General features: G+C 39.4%; 2 protein-coding genes and 2 long non-coding RNA genes across 14 annotated transcripts in view; 3 read left to right on the forward strand and 1 right to left on the reverse strand.

The window, feature by feature from the left end:
- Positions 1-328: 328 nt before the first annotated feature.
- On the reverse strand, positions 329-25798 carry nompA (no mechanoreceptor potential A). 9 transcript variants are annotated; one of them, XM_076693399.1, is made up of 22 exons: positions 25694-25798; positions 19168-19361; positions 9267-9374; positions 8890-8987; positions 7426-7552; positions 6810-6895; positions 6468-6729; positions 6269-6398; positions 6032-6183; positions 5673-5948; positions 5183-5494; positions 5006-5101; positions 4047-4932; positions 3413-3984; positions 2923-3101; positions 2656-2804; positions 2235-2381; positions 2082-2171; positions 1621-2014; positions 1356-1525; positions 1139-1282; positions 329-986 (listed from the first exon to the last, which is right to left on the reverse strand). In XM_076693399.1, the coding sequence occupies exons 5-22, from the start codon at positions 7502-7504 to the stop codon at positions 782-784; spliced, it is 4329 nt and encodes a 1442-aa protein (XP_076549514.1). In that variant the 5' UTR covers positions 7505-7552; positions 8890-8987; positions 9267-9374; positions 19168-19361; positions 25694-25798; the 3' UTR covers positions 329-781. The 9 variants fall into 9 exon arrangements, with proteins under 9 accessions (XP_076549514.1, XP_076549524.1, XP_034184489.2 ...); XM_076693409.1 differs by lacking the exon at positions 25694-25798 and adding an exon at positions 22737-22877 and having other exon boundaries at positions 3413-3957; positions 5183-5482; XM_034328598.2 differs by lacking the exon at positions 25694-25798 and adding an exon at positions 22737-22877 and having other exon boundaries at positions 2665-2804; positions 5183-5482.
- Positions 6078-9827, forward strand: LOC117606298 (uncharacterized). 2 transcript variants are annotated; one of them, XR_004581942.2, is made up of 8 exons: positions 6078-6211; positions 6615-6751; positions 7336-7470; positions 7620-7714; positions 7817-8017; positions 8130-8237; positions 8904-9124; positions 9441-9827. It is a non-coding gene; the product is annotated as an uncharacterized LOC117606298 (long non-coding RNA). The 2 variants fall into 2 exon arrangements; XR_004581943.2 differs by lacking the exon at positions 7620-7714.
- The window catches only part of LOC117606284 (multiple PDZ domain protein), a 41890-nt gene continuing 25966 nt past the window's right edge, over positions 10091-26014 (forward strand). For both annotated transcript variants that reach the window (XM_034328581.2, XM_076693385.1), the window contains exons 1-8: positions 10091-10281; positions 10554-10625; positions 10708-11090; positions 11165-11290; positions 11366-11481; positions 22272-22414; positions 22747-23066; positions 25730-25864. In XM_034328581.2, the coding sequence (XP_034184472.2) occupies positions 10610-10625; positions 10708-11090; positions 11165-11290; positions 11366-11481; positions 22272-22414; positions 22747-23066; positions 25730-25864 (1239 nt within the window). In that variant the 5' untranslated portion in view covers positions 10091-10281; positions 10554-10609. The remainder of the gene's footprint in view (positions 10282-10553; positions 10626-10707; positions 11091-11164; positions 11291-11365; positions 11482-22271; positions 22415-22746; positions 23067-25729; positions 25865-26014) is intronic.
- On the forward strand, positions 11492-17652 carry LOC117606299 (uncharacterized). Its single transcript, XR_004581944.2, has 2 exons — positions 11492-12618; positions 14123-17652. It is a non-coding gene; the product is annotated as an uncharacterized LOC117606299 (long non-coding RNA).

A 26014-nucleotide genomic window follows, 5' to 3' on the forward strand; every position in this document is an offset into this window, starting at 1 on the left:
GAGAATAAACTATAATGAAATGCACCTTACAAGGATAGAAGAAAATGAAGAACGGTTTAACTAGAAATAAACCGACCGGATACACTGAATACTTTCTGTTCTATCCGTTTATTAATCATTCTCCCTACCTACAATTCAAACGAAACCGTAATAAATAAAAACTCGTAATGCTAACTATTTACGATACTTGCTAATGATAGATTCAAAACGCGAACGGAGAGACTGAATTCGTTCTGATTCTCCTAGGTATTTTATATTTTGCCTTCTACGGACATAGAAAGTATTCTTTTTTCATTGTGATTGCTTAGAAATCAAAGGAATACACAGTTTCAAGAACATCAACCCGTTGCAATTGGATCTCTCTGATTTTGTCGACACAGAGCGACGAATTAATAGAGTTTCATTTGATCCCATTGTAACTTGCAAGCTTTTAAAGAATAAAAGTAGACCTTGTAAATACGAAATATTATGCGACATTAATAAACCATTAGTTATAAACAAAATTGTTGGTATTATTATCAAATAAAATTTCAATGATCAATTGTCATGGCAGTTGTAGCTGGCAGTGGTCAGAGAACTTGACTAGCAATTATTGAAGGAAAAGAACAAACAGAAGATGAAGCTTCTAAGTATGCAAATATTAATAGAAAAAAAGATGTAAAGTATCTATGAGATCGAACGTTACCTGAAAGATGCCTGAAATGAAACTTTAATATTGCCATGAAAATCAGTCGATTTTTATATATTTCTTTTTGTATGTTTTCAGGATTCTCATTGTTCTTCACATGAGACGGAAATTATCATCAAGCACGGGTTTCGGCGATGAACAATGAGCAACCTCAAATAATGATGGATCAGTATAAATTGGTTCACTTGGATCGAAGCCGGTTCTTCTGCTGGATGATAAACCTACAGCACCTTCCAGAGCGGTGGACGAGGAACTCACGCGTTGGTTAATCACATTGCTCATCGATCGGGAAATTGATCTGCACATTAAATTAATCTAGGTAATAAATTGTACGTAAATTATTTTCGCAATGAAAGAAGAATTTTTAACGTTTCAACATTTTTCTCAATCAAAAATATTACGTCATTCTTATCACAAGATGAAACAGTTTGGATTTCTTAAGTTACGTACGTAGATTGAAATGGTTTTTGAAGCCCAGTTCTTAAGAAGGAGAAATTATTCGCTCGACTGCTGTAAGCATCGTCCGAATGACTGCTGCGATTGCATGCTTTATCAACTCTACGATTCTTCGTGATCACTGAGTAAGCGTATTTCCTGAAACAGTTTATATGAATCGAATTACCTGCACGAACACGAGCGAATCTCGTGCATCGTCCAAGTTGTATACCTGTAGATCAGCATCGATAACAATACCACGGAAGCAAGGAGCACCACGAGTACTGCCACTGCTGTTACAAGTCCGTAATACTCATTCGGTGTTATGCAAACGTTCTCCATAATGGTAGTTTGCCTTTCGACCATCGTTTCTTCGTCGATGTCCATTCTTGAGTCAAGTACCTGTGATAAATAATTGATCTGGTTGCATAGCTACCTTATAGATAACTTACAGGTGCCTTAGCTTTATTTAGTCAATAACGTTGCATCGCATTTACCTCGATCATTTCTCTCACGTGTTCTTCTTCCTCCTCTTCCTCTTCCTCCTCCTCCTCCTCCTCCTCTTCGTTGTTATCTTCTTCAACGACGGTGGAATTAGCTACCGTGGACGTGTCATTACCAATAGCCTCTGTTATCGTGCTTATTTCATTTTCTTCAGCAATCGTGTCATTCTGAGACACGTCTCTTCGTCTTCTTCCAAAGGACGGTTCGCTTCTTCCGGTACCACCTGAGCAATACGCTGGCTGACAACCGTCTCGACAGGTTCTCACCGTCGCTTCGAACACTAAGAAATTAGATTCGGGGATTTTGAAAGCGTTGAATCGTGCCTCCAGGCTGTCTCCGTCGCGTAGACGATCCAGTCCCGGAAACACGTAATTGTCTACCGGGCATCTGTACAAGAAAATCCAATCAGTATTATTATAATTAGATCGTGTAAAAATATCTTTACGGTGTTTACCCATATCTGTCTATAAGTTGGACACTTCTTCCGGAATAAGGATCTCTGGCTATGACGTTGGTGGCAAAAATATCAGTCACATAATTGTATCTGTCAAAGACACGAAGAACATTTTAGTTAAGAATTTGTGATTTGATATATAATGTTACTTACCCATCCTGAGCTTCAAGCCTAAAAGTAAGTGGATCACCAACAGCAATGGTTGTTGTAGGTCTACCCTGATAGAGGATCAGCAAACGTACTCTGGAGCTTAGGGTGTTTTCTGCTGGTAGATATTCGATGGGGATTGGAGACCCTGATCTACACAATACAAATGTCTATTAATGTCTATTCAAAATACTATATTAATGTCCTGTTTCACATCTGAATATCGTGGATTCTGTTACGGGTGAAACAAGACAAGAACTGGAGGGTCGAACTGATACTACGTTAAAATAAGTTCATCGAGGATGCTTGCACCAGGTTCTATGCAAACGAATGTTATATATGTATATTGCATTTTGTACTCGATGCTACACTGAATCGTTTAATTAAGTGTACCAGGTGCAAGGCACGGTCTCTCAATCGATATGACCTGGCATACCCGGCACCGATGTAGCCGGATGTGACGACAGCTTCGCCAGGGCCTCGAAACAGACAGGTCAGATTGAAGCGTTTGTCTCTTCCTGTTTGCACGTAGTCGGAGAACTGTACCACCACGATGTTCGTCATCGTATCACCATACTGCAATCGTTCATCAAGAATAATTATAGACACTCAATGGATAATGAATGTTCTTTGCGTGAAATTTTTTATACATCCGGTTAATCAATATCTGAGCAAACAGGGACAAGTTCCTTACTCTTTGAGTGCCGCATTCAGGATAACCCTGAGGACCACTGATTCGAAGCACGTTTACCGTTCCTCCGTTTCCACGGAAGAAGCATCGATCGTAATAGCCGTACGTGTAAATCCGGCCAATGAATCCTTCCGGCGTCCTTAAAGTAAATTCCATTCCGTCTTCGCTACAGACTTGACTCACTAGAATGACCAGAAACATAATGATTCTTAGGAACCGGAGCTGAAGTGCCAGCAATTCTCAATGAAAACATGCAAGTGTATTATTTGACATCGATGAAATTAATTAAACGGATGTATACAACAAAAAGTAAAAAAAAAAAAGTATCAAGGAAAGAAGAGACCGTTTATTTCTTCAACTCGAGTCCAACTGACAATGTCTATACAATCATTCTGAACCATTAAGTATCAGTAAGTACGACGAGGACCGGCTGCGTAAAAATTTCTCCATGTCATCCACGTAGCTGGCATCCAAGGACGATTACGACGCTTACCGTCGAGACACTCCGCGTCGGCTCCTTGTCTGCCGTTGTTCCGTTCATAGAAATCATAGTCAGACCCAGTATCATAGTACACAGGGTTGCCCATGTCCATGTCCCTGGAATCACGGTCACTCAACTCGCAATTGTCCCTTTCAGCCCCGTAAGGAGCAGCGTACGGACGATAGTTGAACGACCTGCAGACGAAGTCCCTGGCGTCAGCGCACTCCCTCTCGCACTGGGCCAACGACGAAGCTGTTGTGTATCGTCTGACGAATGGTTTCCGTACTCTGGTGTGAGGTCCAACTTGTCGGAAGTTGTCCTGTTCGTCGCATCTGGAGACCAGAGGTGGTCGACCGATGATGGGTCCACCACTGGTTCCGAAAGGTCGGGAATTGTAGACTCCACCTTCGCCTATGTAACCCCCACCGATTATTCCACCATCGTTACTGTAACCACCGTAACCTAAGGGTCGCGTTGGTCCTGCTACTCCATAGTGGTTGCGGTCCGGATGAGGCTGGGGACCATAGACGTCGTCCGCGGGGTAGTTTGCTGGATAACTACCACCGTGAGACGATGGGGGATAGCTGAGAATATAAGGGAGGATTTCATTTCATCCCTCAATCAGGAAAAACTTTCACCGACTTACCGACTGGGATAAAGATCCTTCTCCGGATACCTTTCGCTGATGGGATACCGGTCGACGTGAGGTCTAACACCCCCTGCGCCGGAAGGATATCTCTCCAAAGGATCATCGGAAATAGGATACCGGTCAATGGCATTAGGGTATCGATCGGCGTCGTTGGGATAACGACTTGGAGATATTGGGTACCGACCACCAACGGCCGTAGGATAACGAGTGTTTGTGGGATACCTGTCTACCGCGGGGTCAGGAATGGGATACCGATCAGGTTGAATAGGACGACGATCGCCACCTCTAACAGGGAAACGGTCAGCAACTGGATATCTGTCTGAACTTGGATATCTGTCAGCAATTGGATAACGATCACTAATAGGATATCGGTCTATAGGTTCAGGGAAAGTATCTGCCCCTCCTGCGATTGGATATTGTCCGCTTATGTGATATCTGTCTGGATACTTATCTGGATATTTGTCTGGATACTTATCTGGATATCTATCTGCTGGATAACGATCTGGATACTTGTCTGGATATCTATCTGCTGGATAACGATCTGGATACTTGTCTGGATATCTATCTGCTGGATAACGATCTGGGTATTTGTCTGGATATCTGTCTGTTGGATAACGATCTGGATACTTGTCTGGATATCTATCTGCTGGATAACGATCTGGGTATTTGTCTGGATATCTATCTGCTGGATAACGATCTGGATATTTGTCTGGATATCTATCTGCTGGATAACGGTCTGCTGGATATTTATCCGGGTATCGGTCTGGATATCTATCAGGATAGCGATCTGGATAACGGTCCGGGTGACGATCTGGGTGACGGTCTGGATAACGATCCGGTTTAACGCTACTGCTGTATCCTTTGTCGTAATCATCTGGATATCCTGTAGAAGACGAATTATTTGTTCCTATAGCATTGTTATGTTTAGGTTCTATCGCGAATTGTCTATTTTTTACCAGGTCTTCCTAGGGATGGCCGACCAAAATTGGTGTCCTGTCCCAGAGGATCTGGTCTGTATCCTGGGTTATCTCTGTCTCCATCCAAATATTGATCTGTTCATCGCAAAGAAACATTGCAACCAAATCGGATAATATCATTCAACGAATAATAGTACGATAAATCAATTCACTCACGCATGAGGTTCTCGTAGTAATCGTAATCTGCATCGTAGATGATCCTGTGGCCATCGCGTTGATTGAATCGGCTCAATCGACATGTGTGATAATGTTCAGAATAGACAGCGCTCCGGCATTGAAAGCTTGTCTGTCGAAGACACTCGTCAAGGCATTCGCTCAAGCTTCGGCCGGTGATTTCCGAATGAAATTCCCCGCTTAAACGGGAGTTTCGATAACGTTGAAACGCGGTGTCAGGACGACGTCCATCGGAGAAAAGGTGCGACGAGGAGCTGCTGTCCGGGTATTCGGAGCCACGTGCTATGGACGGATCTACGCTTCGTAAGTGGGTATTGATAAACCGTTGTGAAGCGCTAATTGATCGTTTCACTGTTATTAACACCATGGAATCTATGGTATTAATTTTGGAAATTCGCTAGATGTCTTTTCGTTGACTGCTTAAGAAGTACATAATCAGATTATATTGCCAACTATTTAAGGATACACTTACGATTGTCCAAGCAAACTAAATCATAAAAATGATGACTGGGACTGCTACTGATTCCTATGTCGTCTTTTTGAGAAACAGAGTCCTCTTCTGAGATGATACATTGCCGCGTTTGTTCGTCGAATTCAACGCTCCTGCAAAAGTATTTCTCCGCTCTCAGACAAAGTGCTTGACATTCATCCAGAGTAAGATTCGTGTAAATATCGACTTCAAATGGTCCCCGGAGACGCTTGTTCTCCTCTTTAACGAACACCGTTAATCCGTCGCAACGACGTTCAGCTGAAGTACACAAAATTTCTTATATATTAACAATAAACAACGTTACTTAAAATCCAAATATTCGAACTTTCAGGATTTCTGACCATTCAGACAAGTATTTTCCAAGTAATCAGAGTTCGGATCGTCTTCCAGTAGTTCAGGATGAGTTCTTCTAGTGAAACGACTCAAAGCACAGCTCCTCAACGCAGTATCATAGGTTGCAGATCGACAAATAAAGCTGAATTCGTTTAGACATCTTTGCAAGAGAAGAATGCAGACGAAAGGTAATTTATTTTACAGACTGTTTAACTCTTTAATGAATTCAAGTATATACGCTTTACCTGTCCTCGCAGTCCGTCCTATTTGCTGCGCTAACTTCTTTAATATCCGTCAATGGTAGCTTTAATTTCTTCCTTGGATGTCTCTCAAACACATAACGCCTATTGGGACATTCCCTTTCTATCCTGTCAGCTTCGCAAAAAAATACAATTGTATTTAGCATAATTGATAAATGATTGAAAGCAATTGTCGAACACTTACAACCGAGACAAACTTCCGTGAAATGAACGCTGTTTGGTACCAACATCAGATTCCCGATACCTTCTGGTTGAGCCTGCTCCCTTGTTAAATAACAAGTACTCTCCTCGTATTCTGCAGCTCCACTGAAAGACGCTATTCTGCTTCCAGGTTGAAAATCGAAGCTGGTACAGGCACGAACCAGGTTGTTCGTCGCCGTTCTGTCTCGTAGACATAGTTCCTGACATTTTTCTAAAACTCTAAAGGGTGGTGCCGAGTCTCTCACCTAAGATGAGCGATAATTACAGGTACAATTTTGATTATACAATTTAATTTGCCATTAAAACTAAGAGATATTGCTCGTACCACATCGTCGTCGAAACCCTGAAGCTGCTGATCCGGAAGTCTCTCATAAACGACTCGACCTAAACCACCATTACAGGTTGTTTGACCTGGGAACACCAAGTAATTCTTTCGAAATTCACAGTAGCTTTAAATTATTATTTCGAAGCAATATTATTTTACATAGAAAAAGAAGATAAACCTATTTCCCTTTTGTAGAGAGCATAAAATAGATACATAATTTTCTTGCATGCAGTTAGCTACGCGTTCAATGGACGAGATTTGTATTATTATTCCGCGAACAGATTATTATTTCCTGTTCCCTCGAAAAATCAGGTTATTTCCTTTGGACAGCAGCATCAAGTACCGATTTTATCATCGCTACGTTTTTCGTGCCATAAGTGGCACAATAGTGACACAATGGGACGAAACGTAATTTCGCAAGCGCGCAAGTGACATCACTCTCGCGTTCTGCATTCCATCATTAATTTGCACGGTCGCGATTCTCATAAGTATGATCGTTTACGAATTCACAAAAGGAATTTTTCAGAGCATACAGATGGAGTTTATCAAATCAAAAAGAGGAAGTCTTATTTCGTGCTGGATTGTTAAACAATCGAATAAGTTATCATTGACTTACCATTGACCACTACTCTCAGAGTAGCAAGGAGAGAAATTGATTGCAGTAAGTTCGATATATTAGTCTTCTTCATTTTCATTTATTGCAATTCACCATTAGGCAGTCATTCCAATAAACAATGAATATTCTGAAAGCAAACAGTCATAAATGAGAAAGTCCTGGATCATTAAATTTCAATAATTCTATACATATAGATCCTCTTCTTCGTGCAAGTACTTAAATGGTCCTTCATTTCCAATCAATAATTACTGGATTCAATGACCATTGAAACTTTAATGATCCTCCAAAGGTAATCTCTTCTCATTTTTTTTTTTTTTTCTTTTCACCCTTGTCCTCTTTCTCTCATTAAATAAGTAATCATTCGATCGAAACAATGTCCCTGTGATTTTAGTTCGAACGAAGCCGAAGCACGCAAGCCAGTTACGATAATCAAGCAGATAATGGACAAGTAATAATGTAATGCTTGAAAGTTGGAAACACGGTCCGTTGCTTTTACGGGCGTGTGCTGGTCCTTTGCCCTCGTGTATGTACACACACACACACATTCGGAGAAAAAGGTTCATGGGGGTGCGAGCATGTGGAGGTGTTCAGGGTGAGTGCAGCTCAGGTATTCCGTAAAACCTTGCGTTGAAACGTGTACGAATACAAAATGAGCTCATTTTCTATGTCATGATCTCCTGTGACTTCAAAGCTATTTTTTACAGGAGATTAAAATAAAAAGAAGATGGTTGTATAAATTAACCCCTTTGATCCAGGGCCACGTACATCCATGAAAATTGGATTAGAAATATATGACGATACCTTATTAACGTGTAAGTAGTAAACAGTTTGTAATTATCAAAGGAATGCATCAATTTACAAATGATCAATTATAACAGATGTACCTGTACGATAAAGGGCAATGTTGTACGCGTGTCTCGTGGAAGCGCTGCTTATTAATTACGTTATGGTTTATCGCCTCGATAATTGTAGTCGCCTGTTCAAAGAGGATGGAACGTGTTCAGTGATTAACGTTACGGTTGATGAGAGAAAATTACAGATCTGGTCATTCGAGTACCGATAACGCCACGTTTAAATGATATTGGTATTACAAGCTCTTCCGTTCTCAAGTTTAGAAACTTGATTCTTTTTAACAACCTTGTTATGAACCGCACAACAAAGTTATTATCGTGATGCCTTGAAACGTAGATGATACACGGATAACAGTGTTGCGCGTTTCAAAGAGTTTTTAGAATTCTTCAATCGCGTGATATTAATGCTTGCTGGAAGTACGCCAAACAATGGAAAATTATAATTATTCATTGTATACCTATTATAAGTTTGATTGTTAGATAGAATAATCCTGTAATTTATTTCTTCAATATTTTTCAAATTGTGCTATTAACTACAGCGGGGGTTTTTATATGAACGAGTGATTAATAAAAAATCCAAATTATATTATTAAATAATATTACTAATACTTACAAATTTGATGACAGGTTTACACAGATCTTCAAGCCCACCACTAGATGTTCTTCCGTTCAATGTCGAAGGCCTCGGAAGAAACGATCTTCAACCGTCTACTGTTAAAAAAAAAAAGATGATATAATCCCAGTAAAAAGTCACCAGAACCGACCATCCAACGCGAATGGCACCTGTAATCAAACTGGCGGTCAAAATCAACGCAAACTGAAAATAATGGATAACACCTGACAAACAGGTAGGGGAAGAGATGGCGATGGAAGAATCGTTTCGATGAATGATTCTCGTATAGACAGGCCATAGGGGGCAGAAGAGATAACAAACCGGTGGTACCCAGGCGCGGTGGGATCCCCACGTCCGATTTCTGGCCTTGTGCTCACCGGAAGTAGCTCCATTGTGTCCGGTTTCCGTGGGGCCATCCGGGAAAACGTTCGACGTGCGTGTAAACGCCAACACCATCGGTTCTCAAGCTTCGCCATCTCACGATCCTTTTGAAATAATTAATCAATTGTACTCTTCTCATCGATTCTCATAATTTTTTTTATAAATTACAGATCTCGGAAGGGATGGTACCAAGCTGTAGATACTTTTGTAAAGGAAGATTGAAGTTTGGGGATGATTATGAGTGTGTTTGGCATCGAAGACCCCCCGGGGATACTAGTGTTGCAACGTTTGAGAATCGGTGCACCAGAACACCGCCATATTGGGTTGATTGTGCCGATGGACGATCACTTGGTAGCGGAATCATGGATTAGAGATTCCTACCCGAGGTCAACTAGGATGACCAACGAGCTGGCTAGGTGGTTGTCGTGATATGAACACGGGCAGGATCGTTCGCACCTTTATTCCAGGCTATTTTTAACTCGAATTTATTTTTATTCAAATTTCGTGGTCACGAACAAGAGGGAATTAGCATCTCTCGATTTTGTAATCATTTTCTAGTGGTCTTTGTGGAAATTTCTCATTGTTGCTTTCAGAAATGTAATTTATATAATGAACGATCTTTGCTTTTAACATACTGAATCTAATGAATAAGCTTAGTAAGTTTGATTAATTACAGTATGATAAGTTTTTATCCATAATAGCATTGTCATAGTCTTATGAATCGTGTTACAATGAAACGTTTGATTTTAAATATGAAAACTTCAGCGCGCCGTCGTGGTGCGCTTTCGACGTTCTAGTGCACTATATAAGCAAGTGCATCTAGATGCGATTTTCTTAGTGGAAGGATTGTCAAGCATTCGATAGTTTGGCATAGTCAGCTGATGGCAAAATGCAATTACATGTTTGCTGTGATACACAAAATTGATTGTATTTTGCCTGCGTAACCGTGAAATTTCCCGAAAGTGATCGGCTTACTAGTTACTCGTATTTGAATTTCTCAAAAGAGTTTAGGTGAGAATGATCATTATTATATTAATATTAGAAGCGATTATATGACCACTTATTGATTTGCGATAAATTCATGGTGCATCATAAGTTAACGGGAATTAATACACTGTCCAAAGATTCATGACCGCATTTTAATTATTAACGTACGTTCAATATTGATGCACGCTATTCGTTGATTTTCAAGATTTATTTATTGCCGAGATTAAGAACTTTGCGTGGCCATGAAATTTGTTTAAAATATAAAAAGAAATTTAAAGTAACATATTATTTTACAGATAGACATACAAGGACTTTTATATACATACAGCTGGAGGGATACTAGAAGAACAAGATGCCTCTAAGCGCAGGTAAATACAGATTTATGGATATCTTTATTATGAAACTTTCAATTTATGGTTTCTTAATATATGCATATTGCTTACTTTTCAGACATATCAACAGCGCTCCATTTATTGGAGCATGTTCAAGAAAGAGTGGAAGACTGTGATGATCCTAAGCTACAAATGCATACAACTCAAGACATAAAATCATTGATATCTCTTTTGGAAGATCCAGTATTTCGCAGTATAGTAACAATCCAAGACTCTCTTATTGAATTAAACAATCAGTTGGGACAACATCCATCTATTATCCCTGGAGATTTTGACATTAACATCAGTGGGCAATTGGAACTTTCTGTTCCAAGTACACCGGTGCAACCACTTGGATCAAATGTGTACCAAGATTTATATCAAGACAGCAGTGAACTGGAAGATCAAAGAGTTCCTGTTGCACCATTAGTGCATAGCAGCAGCGAGGACACTAGTGCTCAGGTAAAATCTTTCTTCAATTAAGTATTATTTAACTACTGCCTGGAGCATATTATTAAATTCTTATTTTGTTACAGGTGACAAGTCCAAGTCTAGTTTCTGAAGTTATGGGAATGCCACCCATTACAACAACAACATATGCTAAAGAATTTAAGAAAGTTATTGAAGCAGCAGCAAGAGGCCGGCAAATATTTACTGTGCAGGTTGGTTCTTTACCTACAAGTACATTTTATATCATTCACAAACTCAGCTCACATAAATTTGTTTTCTGTTTCAAGCTGTACAAACCAGAGGGCACCAGTTTAGGATTCAGTGTTGTTGGGCTACGTAGCAAGGATAAAGGAGAACTTGGTATATTCCTGCAGGAGATACAACCAAATGGCATAGCAGGGTGGTAAGGCAACTCTTCACTTGTAATACAAACTGTGAATGAAATCAGCTAATAAAAATCAGCGAAAAATATGATTTCATTCACTTTAAATTATCAGCATGCATTAGCACGTAGAATAGACTGCTTAAATACAATTTAAACGGTGAGATTAACATCGAGCCGCTTCTAAGAATGCAACATTTATTTTTTTTTTTTCGTTTACGTAATCTTCGAACAGATAGTATCATAAAATGCAGATTACGCAAGCAATGATACATTTGAACGGTAAATGCACTTCTCGCGCTTAATGTTTCATAACGTTTTAAAGCGGAAATTTCATTTTATAAACGAAGAAGATTTAAGCAGACGTAAATTCCATAAAACCGAAGTAGTTCCACATGTTTCCTCTTAACTCGTAAACCTCGTTTTAATCTCCGGCGTAACTTTACGTTAAAAGAAAGAAAATAAGCTAGATAAAACAGGTTTTTTTTGGCTCTCGTTGGATCCTCTAGCTCCGTTGGCTCTCCCTAGGCGATTGTCCCAGGATTCTCTTGGAATTCCCTCCGGATTTTTGCAAAATCGAAAAGGAAATGGTGGGAGGCTCCTTTCAATCTTATTCAAAGGGAGCCTACGTTGCATCCAAGTGTACACATTAAACTTGATCCAGTTTCTGAAAGTCGCCGTTTCTTGGCACACCCTGTGAACACGGTGCGTTGATCGGCTGGTCGGTCGCACGCATGCCCGGTTACCTCTGTCCGGAAGCTTCGCCACCGTGGAGAAAGCGATGCTTTCGAAAAAGAGCCTCCCACTTTCTGCCGAGCAGTCTTCGACCGATCCCCGTGGAGAAAGGTTGCGGTTATCGTGCTCTTACTCCCACGAACACGTTCGTTGTATTATGGTGGTCAATTTCTGTTATCATTTTTTAGCCAACGGCTAAACATCTCTCTTTTCAATCCCTGAGATTCTCTGTGGTCGTTCGTGTTCTTTTTGGCTCGCTGTTAGATATGCGGCTCGTTCAACCCGGTTCCTCTCGGTTCACTGGTTTGTTTGAGTTCATCGTACGGTTTTCGCGATGATCTTCTGATGTTCGACGAACCAGGACGAGGAAATATGTTGCAGTGAAGGCTGATTCGTGGCCTCGTTCGAGAAAATCTTCAGGTGGTACGTGTCACTGGTCTCTGTTGTTTCAATGAGTCTATTGTTTTCCTTTTATTTCTATTTTACGCGACGTTCAGTCGATTTTCGCGGCTCGTTTGAAGCTTTTTCGCGTGCAGAATACGTGTTACGGGGGTTGATTGAAGTATTTCATTTAGTCATTCTATGAAAGCACTGCTCCACCGTTTAATGCAATGGAGTTGGGATTTAGGGCATGTTTATTGTGCGATTGAGAATTTTGGAAATATAGGTCAGTTTGAATTTAGAAGGGCTTTTATGAAATCAGAGTTTTAGGTTTTGGGAAAAGATGTTAGATATTTTTATTCCAGTTTTTAGGAAAGTGAACGTCGATAGAAATATTTCAGAGTAAATTAGTACGTTTAACGAAGATTAGTAAAATGTATTTTTCGACGATGAAAATAAAGGAAAATGTTATTGGAAGTGTAATCTGGATGAAAATTTATCCGGATGACGCTCAACCCTTTTTTTACGTCGGTTGAGGGGTCACCCATTGCATAAAAATAGTATGCTTCAGACGAGTAGCAAGTTCGTTATTTTCTCGTAGCCTCGGCTTTAATATATTCGTAATTATCTGATGTAATATTTAGGTAAGGATTGAAGAGACGGACCATCCTCTAGAGCAGACAATTTCGCGAGAAGAATCTTTCAAATTAATGACTAATTCGATTAAAATTAAACTACGAAATTCATCATTTTTGATTTTCTAAAATTTTCTTCGCACGCCCTCCAATATTTTCATAAACGATTTATAAATATCCCTTATTTATTTTAACAAAGATATTGTGATGAATTGCATGCCAAGTATCGCGTACTTTTTTTTTTTTTTTCAAAGAAAATCAATGAAATTCTTTTGAAGCCGACTACCATTGCTGCTCAATGTTTTCACGAACAATTACAAATAGCTAACAATGTATTTCATTCACGACAAAACAAATTAACATTTGCACAAGCATACACGTGCCACATTCCCAACATCGTACACTCTCTTTTCCAAAGAAAATCGATAAAATTCTTTGAAACAGAGTTTCATTGTTGTTCAGCAGGTCTGCGAACTATTATATCTAAATAATCAGCAATATATTTCATTTACAACTAGACAAATTAAAGCTGATAAAAAATTACCCCTTTTTTATTTTGACAAATAAACTTGCAGCTGGCAGATTGGGGAAATTTAGTATATCTCCTACGATTGAGAGATGCATCGCTCGGTAAGGATAAGTGGAAAAAGGTGTAAAATCGCGTGTTTTTATCGAGCTGCCACGATTCTGCGGGAAAACGCGGTGTGTGCACATACCTCGAAGGTAAAACTGGGTTAGATCGTCCGTAGGTGTAGGCGTGATCGATCTCAGATTCGAATTCAACGCGAAATTATTCTGCTTTCTGGATTATTCATGCCGGTCGGTTGCCGATTCAATTCCCAACAACGTTACACGATCGATGCCTTCATGCTTTTTCAATTTATCAACAATATTTATTTATTTATTTGTAGATTGCACGGCTATAAACCCAGTACCCGAGATGAATTAGAAATTGTACAACGGGAAAGCAAGTCCGTTCTATATGAAGAATGAAATTTTTTCTGAAATTTCTTGAGGAAGCGTGGAAATATATCTGTTTGAGGATTTCTTGTTCGATTTTGAAAATGATGAATGCACTAGAAACTGCAGAGAAATGTAGTTCCTTTGTTGTTGATTAAAAAGCCTGTCTGACTAGATACTCTCTGTTTTCCCTGTACTTCTCTGTCTCTTATTTTTCCTTTCCTATATTTCCTTTTTCCTTTTTGGGTTTCTCTTACTCGAATCGATAGCATTTTATTCTATTTTTTGGGAATATTTCACAGGTCATTTATATTGATTTATTTAAACCTTTCAAGGATATCTACCTCGTATCAAATGAAAATTAAGTTCCATAAAACACATGAGTATCTCCCATTGACATTGCCAGCAAACAAGAAACTGTTGACCGCGTTCGATATTAAATCCCGCAGAAGAGTTGAATTAATTCAATTAAAAGAATAATTTTCGAGTTCGCTGAATTGAACGAGCGCTCGTTATCAAAAGCCGTTTCCTCCGTATCAATTCAATTGATATCCCGCTATGTTCTCTCATCGTGAATGCGCTTCATTTTTATTTTTTTTTATTTTTTTTTATTTCCCCTCTTGATATTTGACTCTCTTGGATTCCTCTCCAGATACATACCGACATCTTCAATTATTTCGCCAATTTGCAAGTTGTCGGCGAATGCTGTCCGATTCGTTTGCCTCGTTAAAGAAAGAGGCAAACGTTGTCGGAGTCCAAAGAGTATATGTACACGGGTATGGGTTCGAGCACACACAATAGAGATTGCTATCCTCGATATCTTGGTCTCACCAAGTCACCACGCTTCTACACTTCATTCGTTCCAAATGCGACCACGACAAATTTTACCTACGGGTAAACAGACGTTGATGTAATCGGAATTCTTTCTTTTCATTTTGGCCCTTCAGTTTCGGAGTTCAGAAGAAAATTGAAAAACTTGCGAAATTGCAGAGGACGAGTTATGCTATGAAATGCTAAGAAATTTCAGACAATCAGTCGATAGGAATAGAGAGAAAAAAAGGGGTGCGTTTACCCCGTGGCAATCGTTCCGGTGCACGCTTCTTTCCGCTTAAAGTGATATAGATACCACGTGTAGTACAATACCCAGCAGAGGAATTATTGCCAGGGATAATGTTGTGTTCCTGACACGTTTTATCACGCCACGTTGCTACGTCGTAACTTGAAATTGATTAACCCTTAACTCGTTGCGTAGCCGTCACCGAGAGCCAGATCAATACGAGCCACTCGTCTTCTCGTCCGTTTCAAAGAACAAAGTGTCTTCTTTTAAGCAAGAAACAGTTGGTTCGTCTCTCCTTTTCATCGGGACGAAATAAGAAGCTCGTTCCGTAATAGTCGTGATTTTCATCGAGTCCTTTCCTGGACAATGTCCTCTCTACTTTTCTTTTTAGAAGTCCAATTGTTCTTTGATATCGAGGGGAAATCAATTGTGTCACGGACAATGCTTTTTTCAATTCGAGTAAAAATTCAATAAGTCCAAGATTTAAGTCAGAAATATCAAACAGGAGCAAAACCATCCCCTGTAATCTTCGATCAATGACTTGGAGGATCACCGGTACAAATTCATCTCGAAATATTCAGATGGTATAGCAGCCATAAAAATGTTTTCTCCCCATTGAAAATCTTATCACGTTATCCGATGGCATTTGTGAAAGGCGGAGCCCCGCTTCGAAGCCCCGTGAACAAGCTTGAAACGATCGAGTGTGTCGCAGTGAGAGGGGAAAAATCGCGTAGTAATTACGAGAACGAATGGATCTCATCGGTCTCTCGTACGATCAACACCCCCTCGAATGAAAGGTGGATCAAAGGGAATCGGAAGTTACGACTGTGACCTCTGGTTGCTTGGTAAACTGTGACAATTTGTAATGTCGTTTGTTCCAAACACCTTTTCAAAAATAAGGTCTCTCGTATCAGTTTAGATATAGTTAGCACACTTGTAAACTTGTAAATGGGAAACAACAGCAAGTTTAATAATTCCATTACCCGTGTAATTCGATATTCTTCTCTTTCCCAATTGATTTAACGGTGTAATAACTGGATACACCGGTACAAGTTCCGTCTCTGTGTGTGTGTGTGTGTGTGTGTGTCTGTCACGATTCCAGCATTGTATACACAGGCTAAATATTGCAGTCGGTTCTAATTGTTTCTCCTACTAATTGTTAGGACGTTTCCTGCGATTTCTCGTCCCATGTTTTGCCTGTTAATGTCAACATTTCGGGATAAAGTTATTGTTGAACTTTCTGGGAAATTCTGGTATTAACAGTTCCTTACCAGTGTTTAGAAGAAAATCATCTGAATCGTGAAAGCTCCAAGACAGCAGACACGTATGAAAAATGTCGAGCTCTTGGCTATTAATTTTCATTTTTGAAAAAGTTTAAAAATAACCCCGTACCGAATAGGATTACTCCCTTAAAGTAAACGAATGTTTATCATTTCTTTTCTTATTTCCCGTTTTTTTTCATGAAGGTAAATGGTGTATCCTGATAAATAATTCGTCGCCCTTTTAATGCCACATTTATCCTTTCTTCCCCTGTGTAAACGGCAGGCCGAAGGAAAGGAGGATCGAGCCCTCGTTGTCACCGTAATTCCACATCAGGATCAGATGTTTCCTCGTGTATTTTCAGTCGTCGCTTTTCACCGACCCTTTCCACTGTCTAGCTAATGCAATTTTAACGAGGCACAAAGTCGGTCATATCGTGTCATGACTCGATGCTTGATGGCTCGTGCAACGGTACGAGCTAGTATCCCCTTTGAACAGCACAACCAACGCTCGATATTTTCTACCCCTAGCTACTTCGACATGGATCGATTCTCTCAACTTCCGGTCGGGAAAATCGACACTTTCGATTACTGGCCACAGACGTCAGTTCCTGTCCTCCTGTCTCGCATACTTCCCTTGTACCTGATGATCGACGTTCACGTTTCCCCGAGGATATACATTTTTAATTGCAAATTATTGGTACAAAAATAAAATAGGACTGGAAATTATAGTCGAGCGTCGAACGTTATTTCTGTAGCCAGGGGTTGTTTTTAGCAAATAGTTCTCAAAACTTTCGGCGTAACCAAAGTAGATTTACGATCTTTGGCATGGCAATGAGCGATTAAGTGGTCGCGGTATTTTTTCCTCCTACGATTACAGGAATTAATTTATGTGAACGGTGACTCATGCTAATCATTATTGCCAAGACCCTTTTATTACGTAATCATCAATTGTTCTCGAGTTTCTAAGGGTTCTCGTAAACGACACCCGCATAAACTGTTTCATTCAAAGTACTTGCGTAATCGGGCTACCATTCTGCACAACAGGGACGGCTGTTGTGTAAGTTCATTTATTTTATTCATCGAACACTCTGGACTGTTACGAAAAACGAATACTTTAAGAATTCTTATGAAAAAAAAAAAAAAAAAAAAAAAAAGAAAAAGAGAGAGAGAGAAGAAATGTAAATCGAGGGGAGGAAGTTAAAAGTGTTACATTAACAGGATGATTTCCCAGAGGTGTACTAATTGTACGCGACAAGCAGGGAGAAGACGATGGAATAGGCTGTTGAATGAGTCCAGCCGTGCAAGTATCGCTAACTCTCTTGAACTTAAGCTAATAATGTAATTCTACGTGGAATCCCCGATGGAGAGATATAACAAGCTTTCAGATTAACCATTTCAACGCGGACTGAATATTTTATTCGATTTCAATTGATCTCGTTAAAGATACATCGACGCTATTCCGAAGTAATTTGACGTTAATAGCAAACTTTTATCCAAGTAAGATAATTTTCTTCATTTTTCTGGGAAAATAGTTTGAGATTTAGGATATCGTAAATTCAATGGAACAGCTGTGAAACGATCGGAAGGATCAAACTTTTTATAATAGAAAATCTCGAGCACCCGTGACGCGGTCCTAAATTAATAATTTAAAGCAAAGATCATATTCAAGAAAAAACTAATAATCTGTATTAACGTAGATACATCAAAAGATTTTTCCTTACTTAATACCACCTTGATCGTTCATCCTCGATAAAGGAAGATCGTTTATTTTTTACCCGTTTGACCCATAATCGTTGATGAAACAACAAGAGAAACAGTAAGAAGCTAGTGGTATGCGATGGTAGAAGCAAAAGAAGGAAGTGTAGGGGTGGGTATACTTGGGTGGGGTGGAAAGAGGGTGAGAGAGATTCGTTATTGATTCGAACTCGACACAGCTTGGTGTACAGTCGTAGCAGACTGTATCGTCAATGTACAGAATCGACTTACACAAACGTGGGGACAGAAATGTGCCCTCGGTACGATGGCTGATGGATGATCGCAGCTTGTATCGACAAACAATCTCTGGGAAATCCTGTTATGGTGGTGGGAAGCAACAGTATCCGATGGAATGACGCAAACGGGCCTTGTAAACCGGCATTTCGTGGTCAAAGTTATTATACTTTCTTCGGAAAGAACACGATATTTAAAATTTTAAATGATGCAGCTCGCAATATGATATAATTATAATTAATTTTAAAACTTTCCTTATATTTAAAAACAGTTTCTCAATTAAAAGTTTTCCTTTGATGCATGAAAATTGGAAAACACACGGCAACTCTTTGAAGTTTCAGAAATAAATTGGAATTTTTTAAATTTCCCCCGACATTAGCCGGTATAAAAGAATGCATCAAAATCATATATATATATATATATGTGTGTGTGTTAAATAAATTAAGTCCGAAACAAAGTGTAATATAAGTTATTAAAATTCATTCGATGTTTTATAAAATTGAAAAGTTTCAAAGCCATTTGCTTTAAAATAAAATCGAATTCTCTCGCCTCGAGCAATTTCCTTGATATCAGCCTCTCGGTTTACGAATTATTAAAACAGAGGAAGAAAGGAAAAATAGGCGTGTCCTTTCTACTATACAGGGTTGTGTTTTCTAACGGTGAAATATTAATGAAAAAATAGCGTTACCTTGTACGTTCCATTATTAAACTTTCACGTCGTTCTTGGGGATCCTTTTAGAAAAAGGAAAATTACTTCTTAACGCGTTCACTGCCACATTATCCTTACGCGGCTGCTACAGTAGCCGCTCGATAATTCTCTGCTTTCGGGGCTGTCGAGGCATATTTTCATACGCAAACTGGCAATCGGTGTATATCAGTCATCTATAAATAATTTCATAGAGAGAGAGAGAGAGAGAGAGAGAAAATTGAATTATATTTCATTGTGAATTATTCTGTTAGCCTGCAATTTATTTTCGATATGAAACTTTGAAATTAAATGTACGCGTGCAGAATCAATTTTAGTATATTCCTTTTGCATCTGTAATAGAGAAAGTATTAATTTATAGCGTTTGAAAAGTAATATTAACACATTGACTGCGAATAAAAAGTTTTGAAATTTATACGCTTGGCCTGTTGAGATTTTCATTCAGAGTTTGAATTGCTGTTATCGGAGTACTCTTCTGCACGAACATTGCATTATTCGAACCCTTTTTTCTTCTATCACATCCTACTCAGCTTCTATATGAAGCGGAAACATTTTGTATGCATAGGTTTGATTGTAGCACCACGTAATATAGGCTGATTTGCATATATGAGCAAAGTTTACATAGCATCGTAATATCTTCGAGGGAGCTGTAGCGTTTGCTTTAAAAATTATTAATTTCTTGCATGTTAAATGGCAAAGTCTGACACGATTTGACAATATTTCGCTTCGTTTTCATCATCGTCTCAAAAAAAGAGAGAAAAAAAAAATCTGTCTTAAGACGTCTTCATTGAACTGAATAATTTCATAGCCGCTCATTGTTCGGCTTTTAAAGCGTGCAAGGTAGAGAACAAGTTCGCTCACTGGTGTACAATAAATCTTTTTTCAACCCTTATTCCCTCACACACGCTCCTTTTCATCCGTCTTCGCTCTCCCTTTTAAATATCCCCGTCTTTTCTACCCGTCTTTGCAGCTTCTTTCTCTTCGGTTACTGTTCCAATGGATGGGCTGCGTGGTCTCCACTCTGAACCTGCTCGTTGGACGATAAAATCTTCGCTACTTTTCATGGATGAACGAGGGATTCATACGCTGTCTCTAATAAATACTATCCTGAGGAAATTTTCAGAGATGGATCCATCAAATTTAACATTTCGAAATAGGAGAAAATAATGTTGATTAATGTTTCCTCTTCTCGAAAGAATAAAATAAATTTTCCTTTTTCATTCACTCTCTGTTTGCACAATCTCTTACATGCGTGTCTCAAAGAGGAGCTTAACAGATAGGTACTTCAATCCTTGTTCGAGCAAACATAGCTTCTCATTTACACTCGATTTCACTGCTTTCATTCATCAATGAAGTGTTTATACTGCACCGAATTAAACAGGAGTTTAACAATCTCAATGCTTCCTTTGTACCAAAAGAGAAGAACTTGCAAGTTCCTTTGATATCGATCAGAAATAACTTAAAGATGGATAGCTTTCTTGTATCGCAACAGTGGGATTTATTTACAGATGTCTGTGCTGTTTGAAGCGTTGAAATTTTCTGGAATTTCTCTACCAGCCTAAACTAGGTTATAGCTCAATAATAAAGCATACTTTGAATTATCGAGGAAACTTGGGTGAATGAAAATTCGATTGCATAATAAATTAAAGGTTACGGCTACGTATCGTGTTAATTCAGCTTTTACAGGGGATGGTTTAATTAACTTTTTATTAGGAATTTAATTTATCTCCTCTAGAATCAGAACCTTAACTTTCTTTAGATTTATTTAGCAGATTAAAAAATTAATCGTACCTATCGGAAAGCAACGAAATCACCTGCTCGGTATCATCGACTATCCTAAAATCGATAACCGAGCAGACGAACCAGTGGAAGGATATTTCTGACGAGTAAATTGCAAACAGTATGTCAATCAGGAAATTCGAAACAGTTCGGATCGGCATAACTTTGATGGAGGAAAATTTGGGGCACAGGTTAGCGTGATCGGTAGCGCGGGATATCGTTAGCTACGGTTCAGCCAGTGAAATTCGCTTTGGCGGAAATTAGGTAACGCAACCGCTATCGGGCCACTAAATACCCTTTTGCCGGGGTAAAGCTTTCACCTCTGCGAACGCTTGAGCGTGTGTACTCGACCGAACGAACCCATCGACGGATCGATCAATGAGGATAATGACGTTTTCGAGGATTTTCCAAAATACAATGCTCGTTTCTGTCGAGCCTGATGCTCCTCCTCTCTATTTTATCCCTTGCTTTTGATCTTTAAACTGCTTACAGAAAAATCCTTCCTAAAAAATTTATCCCTCCTTTTGAAAGATTGCTTGTCGATGAATTTGCTTTCAATGAACCTTCCTCAAAGCGAAAATTTATTTGGTAAGCGACGTGAAAATGTAATTGCAATTTTTTTTTTTTCCACAAGAAAATAAATCATCGACTAGAGCGACGTGGTTGGAAATGGTCCAAAAACAGCAACTTCTATCTTATCAGAAATCAGCTGACAGACTGTCTTGTCACTTTGATCTTCACTTTTTAACTTCAGATTTCATGATAGATTACAACCAACTGTATGAAACGAAGCAGAATCTCTGTTGCTGTCCAAACCATCTGTTATCTTTCTTTTTCATTCTGTGACATTTTGCCTTCTTTCAAAGTAAAAATACCAGCCACGTACAATATACATATATTATTGCGTGTATATCATCGTATCGCAATACCTATCTCGGTTACGAAAATATACTATAGCTACTTGTTACGGAGATTAAATAAAAAATACACGTATCAGATCGTTCTATAAAAGTTATTGCATTCGTGTTTTCTCGACAGAAAGCAAATTTGCATTAGACGGAAATGACACGCAAATGCAGTAGGTTTAACAATGACTGTCTCAATTAGCTGGGTTAATAGAATCTAATGACCGAGAGAATGTATTAACGAATCGATTCGATGAAACTCTGCTTAATAGAAAACGGACGTGGTAGAGAGATTATCATGATTTAGTATCGGTACATGATATTACTATAAAAAAGAAAAGAAAAGAAAAGAAGAGAAAAGGGACTTTAATTTTCATTAAACCATAAACTGCTCTGTTTCAGTGATGGTCGATTGGTAGAAGGAGATCAGATATTGGCGATAGATGGACAGCCACTAGACTCGAACATCTCTCATGAGCAGGCAATCTCGATTCTTCAGAAGGCACGTGGTCTGGTTGAGTTGGTCGTAGCAAGAAGCGCCCAAGGTAATTGAAATTCAATTTTTTCCTCTATTAAAATATAATTTGTTCAACGCGTTGAACGCTTATGGCAACGAGCACCGCCTATATCAAGTTAACTATCAGGTAATTTAACTTGTTTAGAAATTTCAAATATCATTACCGGTGGCCAAAGTAGATATATCAAACTATAGTTTCGAACAACTTTGCGATGTAAAAGTATCCCTGTGTTTGCCAAACACTAAACTAGATTAGCTGCGGTGTGCACGAATTTTCTGCTCGTCGAAGCAGAGCAGAAGAAAACTTTTGTTTTATCATTTCGAACTTGTTAAAGAAATACGATACTAACCGTTTGACAGACGTTGGGAGCTCTTTGCCAACGGATGAATTATCCGGAGCATCGAGTTCGACAGCGGCCGCGGGAGCAGGTGTGTCCATCATCGGCGGCGTTGTCGGCGGGACAACGAACCAGGCGAGCTCCGACAAGGATCAATCGGTCTCAACCTCGTCCATCGTTACACCAGCTGCCACCTCCAAGTCCAGTCAGCCAGCTAGCACAACCTCGGCAGCTACACCTACACCTACACCACCGACATCGACCCCGGTACCTGGGGGCCTCGTTGTCGAAAGGAGCCCCTCCGCCGTCAGCGACGCCTCCAAGAGTGGCTCTGACATGGTGGTAAATATCCATAAATCACGCAACCCTATTCACGGTTAACCCCTAATGGGTTAATGAAAAATTTGAGAAAAATCCTCATCACCGTCTTCGCAATAGCGAAGCCCCCTTTCGCTCAAACGATCCCTGAAAAAATTGCAATAGATATTTACCGACACGGGATCCTCCAGGCGAAAGCCCAAACCTTACCCTCGGGTCAATGATATTCTCGTCAATAGTATCATCCACGCGAACGTTGCTTTGGCAAACACGGACGGCTCCTTAATGTTCCAGCTAGCTCGAGTTTCGTTGAAAGGTTGCCACTCGACGCGAAGGAGACATCGCTCTTCTTCCTGACTCCTTTGTGTCTCCCTTTTCACAACCCCTTTGTCGACGAAAAAAAGCATTCGAGATAGGTGCCGATATAAATTGTCAATCGCTCGTCATTATAATTGGCCTGATTTCGATACAACGCTCCAAGATTCGTCGTGTTTCTTCATCGTGACGAAGAATCTCTTTGCTTATCATCAGCCGACAGGAACACCGACCGCTACGCCGGAAATAGAATTATTGGCAGCATTTTACCGGAGATGGCAGGATGACCATATTTTTCATCGCAGATTTGTCGAGACTCCTCGCAGAGGCACGATAATGATCGCATTATTTCAAAAGGATGGGCCAATTTTTCTTTTAAGGCTGGATTTTTTATCTGACCAGGAGATTTTTCATCTTCTATCTCCTTGATGGAGGGAACGGAAGCAGCTGTTTAATCTATCATTTCTCATCGTTAGTTCAATTTTAGAATCGAAGTATCTCAATACCGTGTTAAACAATCAATTATATTGAAAATTCTAAAAATTTCGTCTCTCAAGTGGAAATTGATTGGACGGTACTGTTCGAATTTCTCCTGCCAGTCGAGTAATGAAAATAAAAGGGAAAGCAATAAGGCAGCAGCTCGTAAATCTTTTTCTCTGGCGATAATGAGAATCGGAATGGTGGTGGATAGAACGAAAATCGTGGTTGTAGGTATAAAGAGCAATTTAGCCAGGAGCGATTCGTATTCTCCACGGATCGTGGCTTCGATCGTCCGAAAATATGCTGGCTATTATGATTTTCAATGGCGTTTGAATATTAACCAGACCATCGGGATAAATCATTGTCAATTTCCACGACAATTTCGAAGCAACTGTACGCGTGTTTTGCTTGCGTCAACTGTTGTTTGCTCGTTTCGAAACCACCAATCGCGTTATCTTATTATGAATGTTGAATGACATTAATTGTGATTCTCTGTTTCGTCGCTAATTATGGTGTTCGATTAATACTATAGAATTCAACTGCGTTCACGAAAATTAGGGTAATTGATCTCTCATAACTAGAATCTTGTTCGCAATATTTAAACGAGCAGGTGGGTAGATAATACAATTTTTCAGAAATAATTCATTTTAACGAACAGAAAATACCCATTTTAGGGAAGGCACGTTCGAGCCGCTTAATAGCATCGTAACGTTATGAAATTTATTAAATTATCGGTTCAGCAGAAGCAGGCCTCACTTGGCTAGGCTGAAAATTATCGGTTTCTTTCGAGCAACTTCGTTATTGGTGTCAACAGTAATTAACACCTCGATTTGGTGTTAATTGCTCGACACGAGTCTCGCGTAGCTCGACATAATTCTTTCTACTTTTCGAAGTAAGGCCTATAAATAGAAGGAAAATATTTTTAGGGCCTGATACTTCAGTTTACAATCAACAAATGGATTTCTTTGTGAAAAACTTTTCAATCTTTCTCTGGAAGAAACACGAAGGTGTAATTATTGGCCGGTGAAAAGGAAGGATGCCTTTGGTATTTAAATTGCTCTAAATCGTGCCAATAATCTGTCGTGGCTTTTAAAAGAAACCACGAATAATAAGCATTGCTTTCCTTGTTGTCGAGGGAGAAAAAAGCGTCGAGATTTCCTCGAGCTAAGTTTTCGATAATTGGTTTGCTTCGAACAAATGAAAACGGAGACTTGATAAAGTAGGTTAAAACGAGCATTTCTACTCTGAATTGACCAAGAAAAAAAATCATTGCGTGGCTTTCGAGGAGGTGAAATGAAAATGGAAATATGTACATTGTCAAATGTACGTTGTTAGAATGATTTTTTCCTCTCGGGTATTCGTTTTTACCTTTCCTGGTTTTAACGAGAACTATTGACCCATATCTCTGCTCCCTTGTAATCGCCTTGGTTCTTAGCTCGTCGCAGGCTCGAGCGATAATTAGAAAAGTTTGTCGCGTTAATTACGATGTTTATACACGGAACGTCGGGGAAAAAAATTGCATTTGTGACGGATATCACGGAGATTGCTCATGTAAATTCTCGGAATTTTATCTACATAAAATGTTTCTGGAAACTGGAACAGATTTCGATTCATTTTCTGAATGGAAGATTGATTGAAAACTCTTCTCTCTCTTTTTTTTGTGTGCGTTTCATCGCAAACGACGAGTTAAATTGCTACGCTTTCAGCATATTAATAAACGTTAGAGAACAAAATTTCCGTGTTCCAGATTTCAGATTTCAGATTTCAAGTTGCTGCTTTCTGATTTCACGTTTCAAAGTTGAAATTGCAAAATCATACTTTTTCCTACTGAAAAATGAAAAAAATGATAAACTCACCTATTCATCGTTGCTCCTATTATTTCTCTATTTCAGCTGAACACGGAGTGGGCACAAGTTGAAGTAATAAATCTCATCAACGATGGCAGCGGTCTTGGATTCGGAATCGTTGGTGGACGAAGCACAGGTGTCGTCGTCAAAACGATCCTTCCTGGGGGTGTCGCCGATCGGGTAAATTTCTTTCTTTCCTGAAACCTGTAGAAATGAAAAAATTTCCATTTGCAAAATTCAAGAGACAGAGGAAATGAATGAAGCGCAAATGTTCTCTCTGGTTTCGCGATGAATCCGTGAATTAATAGACGTCGATTGGTGGTGCGATTT

The sequence above is a fragment of the Osmia lignaria genome, chromosome 1 (assembly GCF_051020975.1).
Source record: "Osmia lignaria lignaria isolate PbOS001 chromosome 1, iyOsmLign1, whole genome shotgun sequence".
Classification (NCBI taxonomy): domain Eukaryota; kingdom Metazoa; phylum Arthropoda; class Insecta; order Hymenoptera; family Megachilidae; genus Osmia; species Osmia lignaria.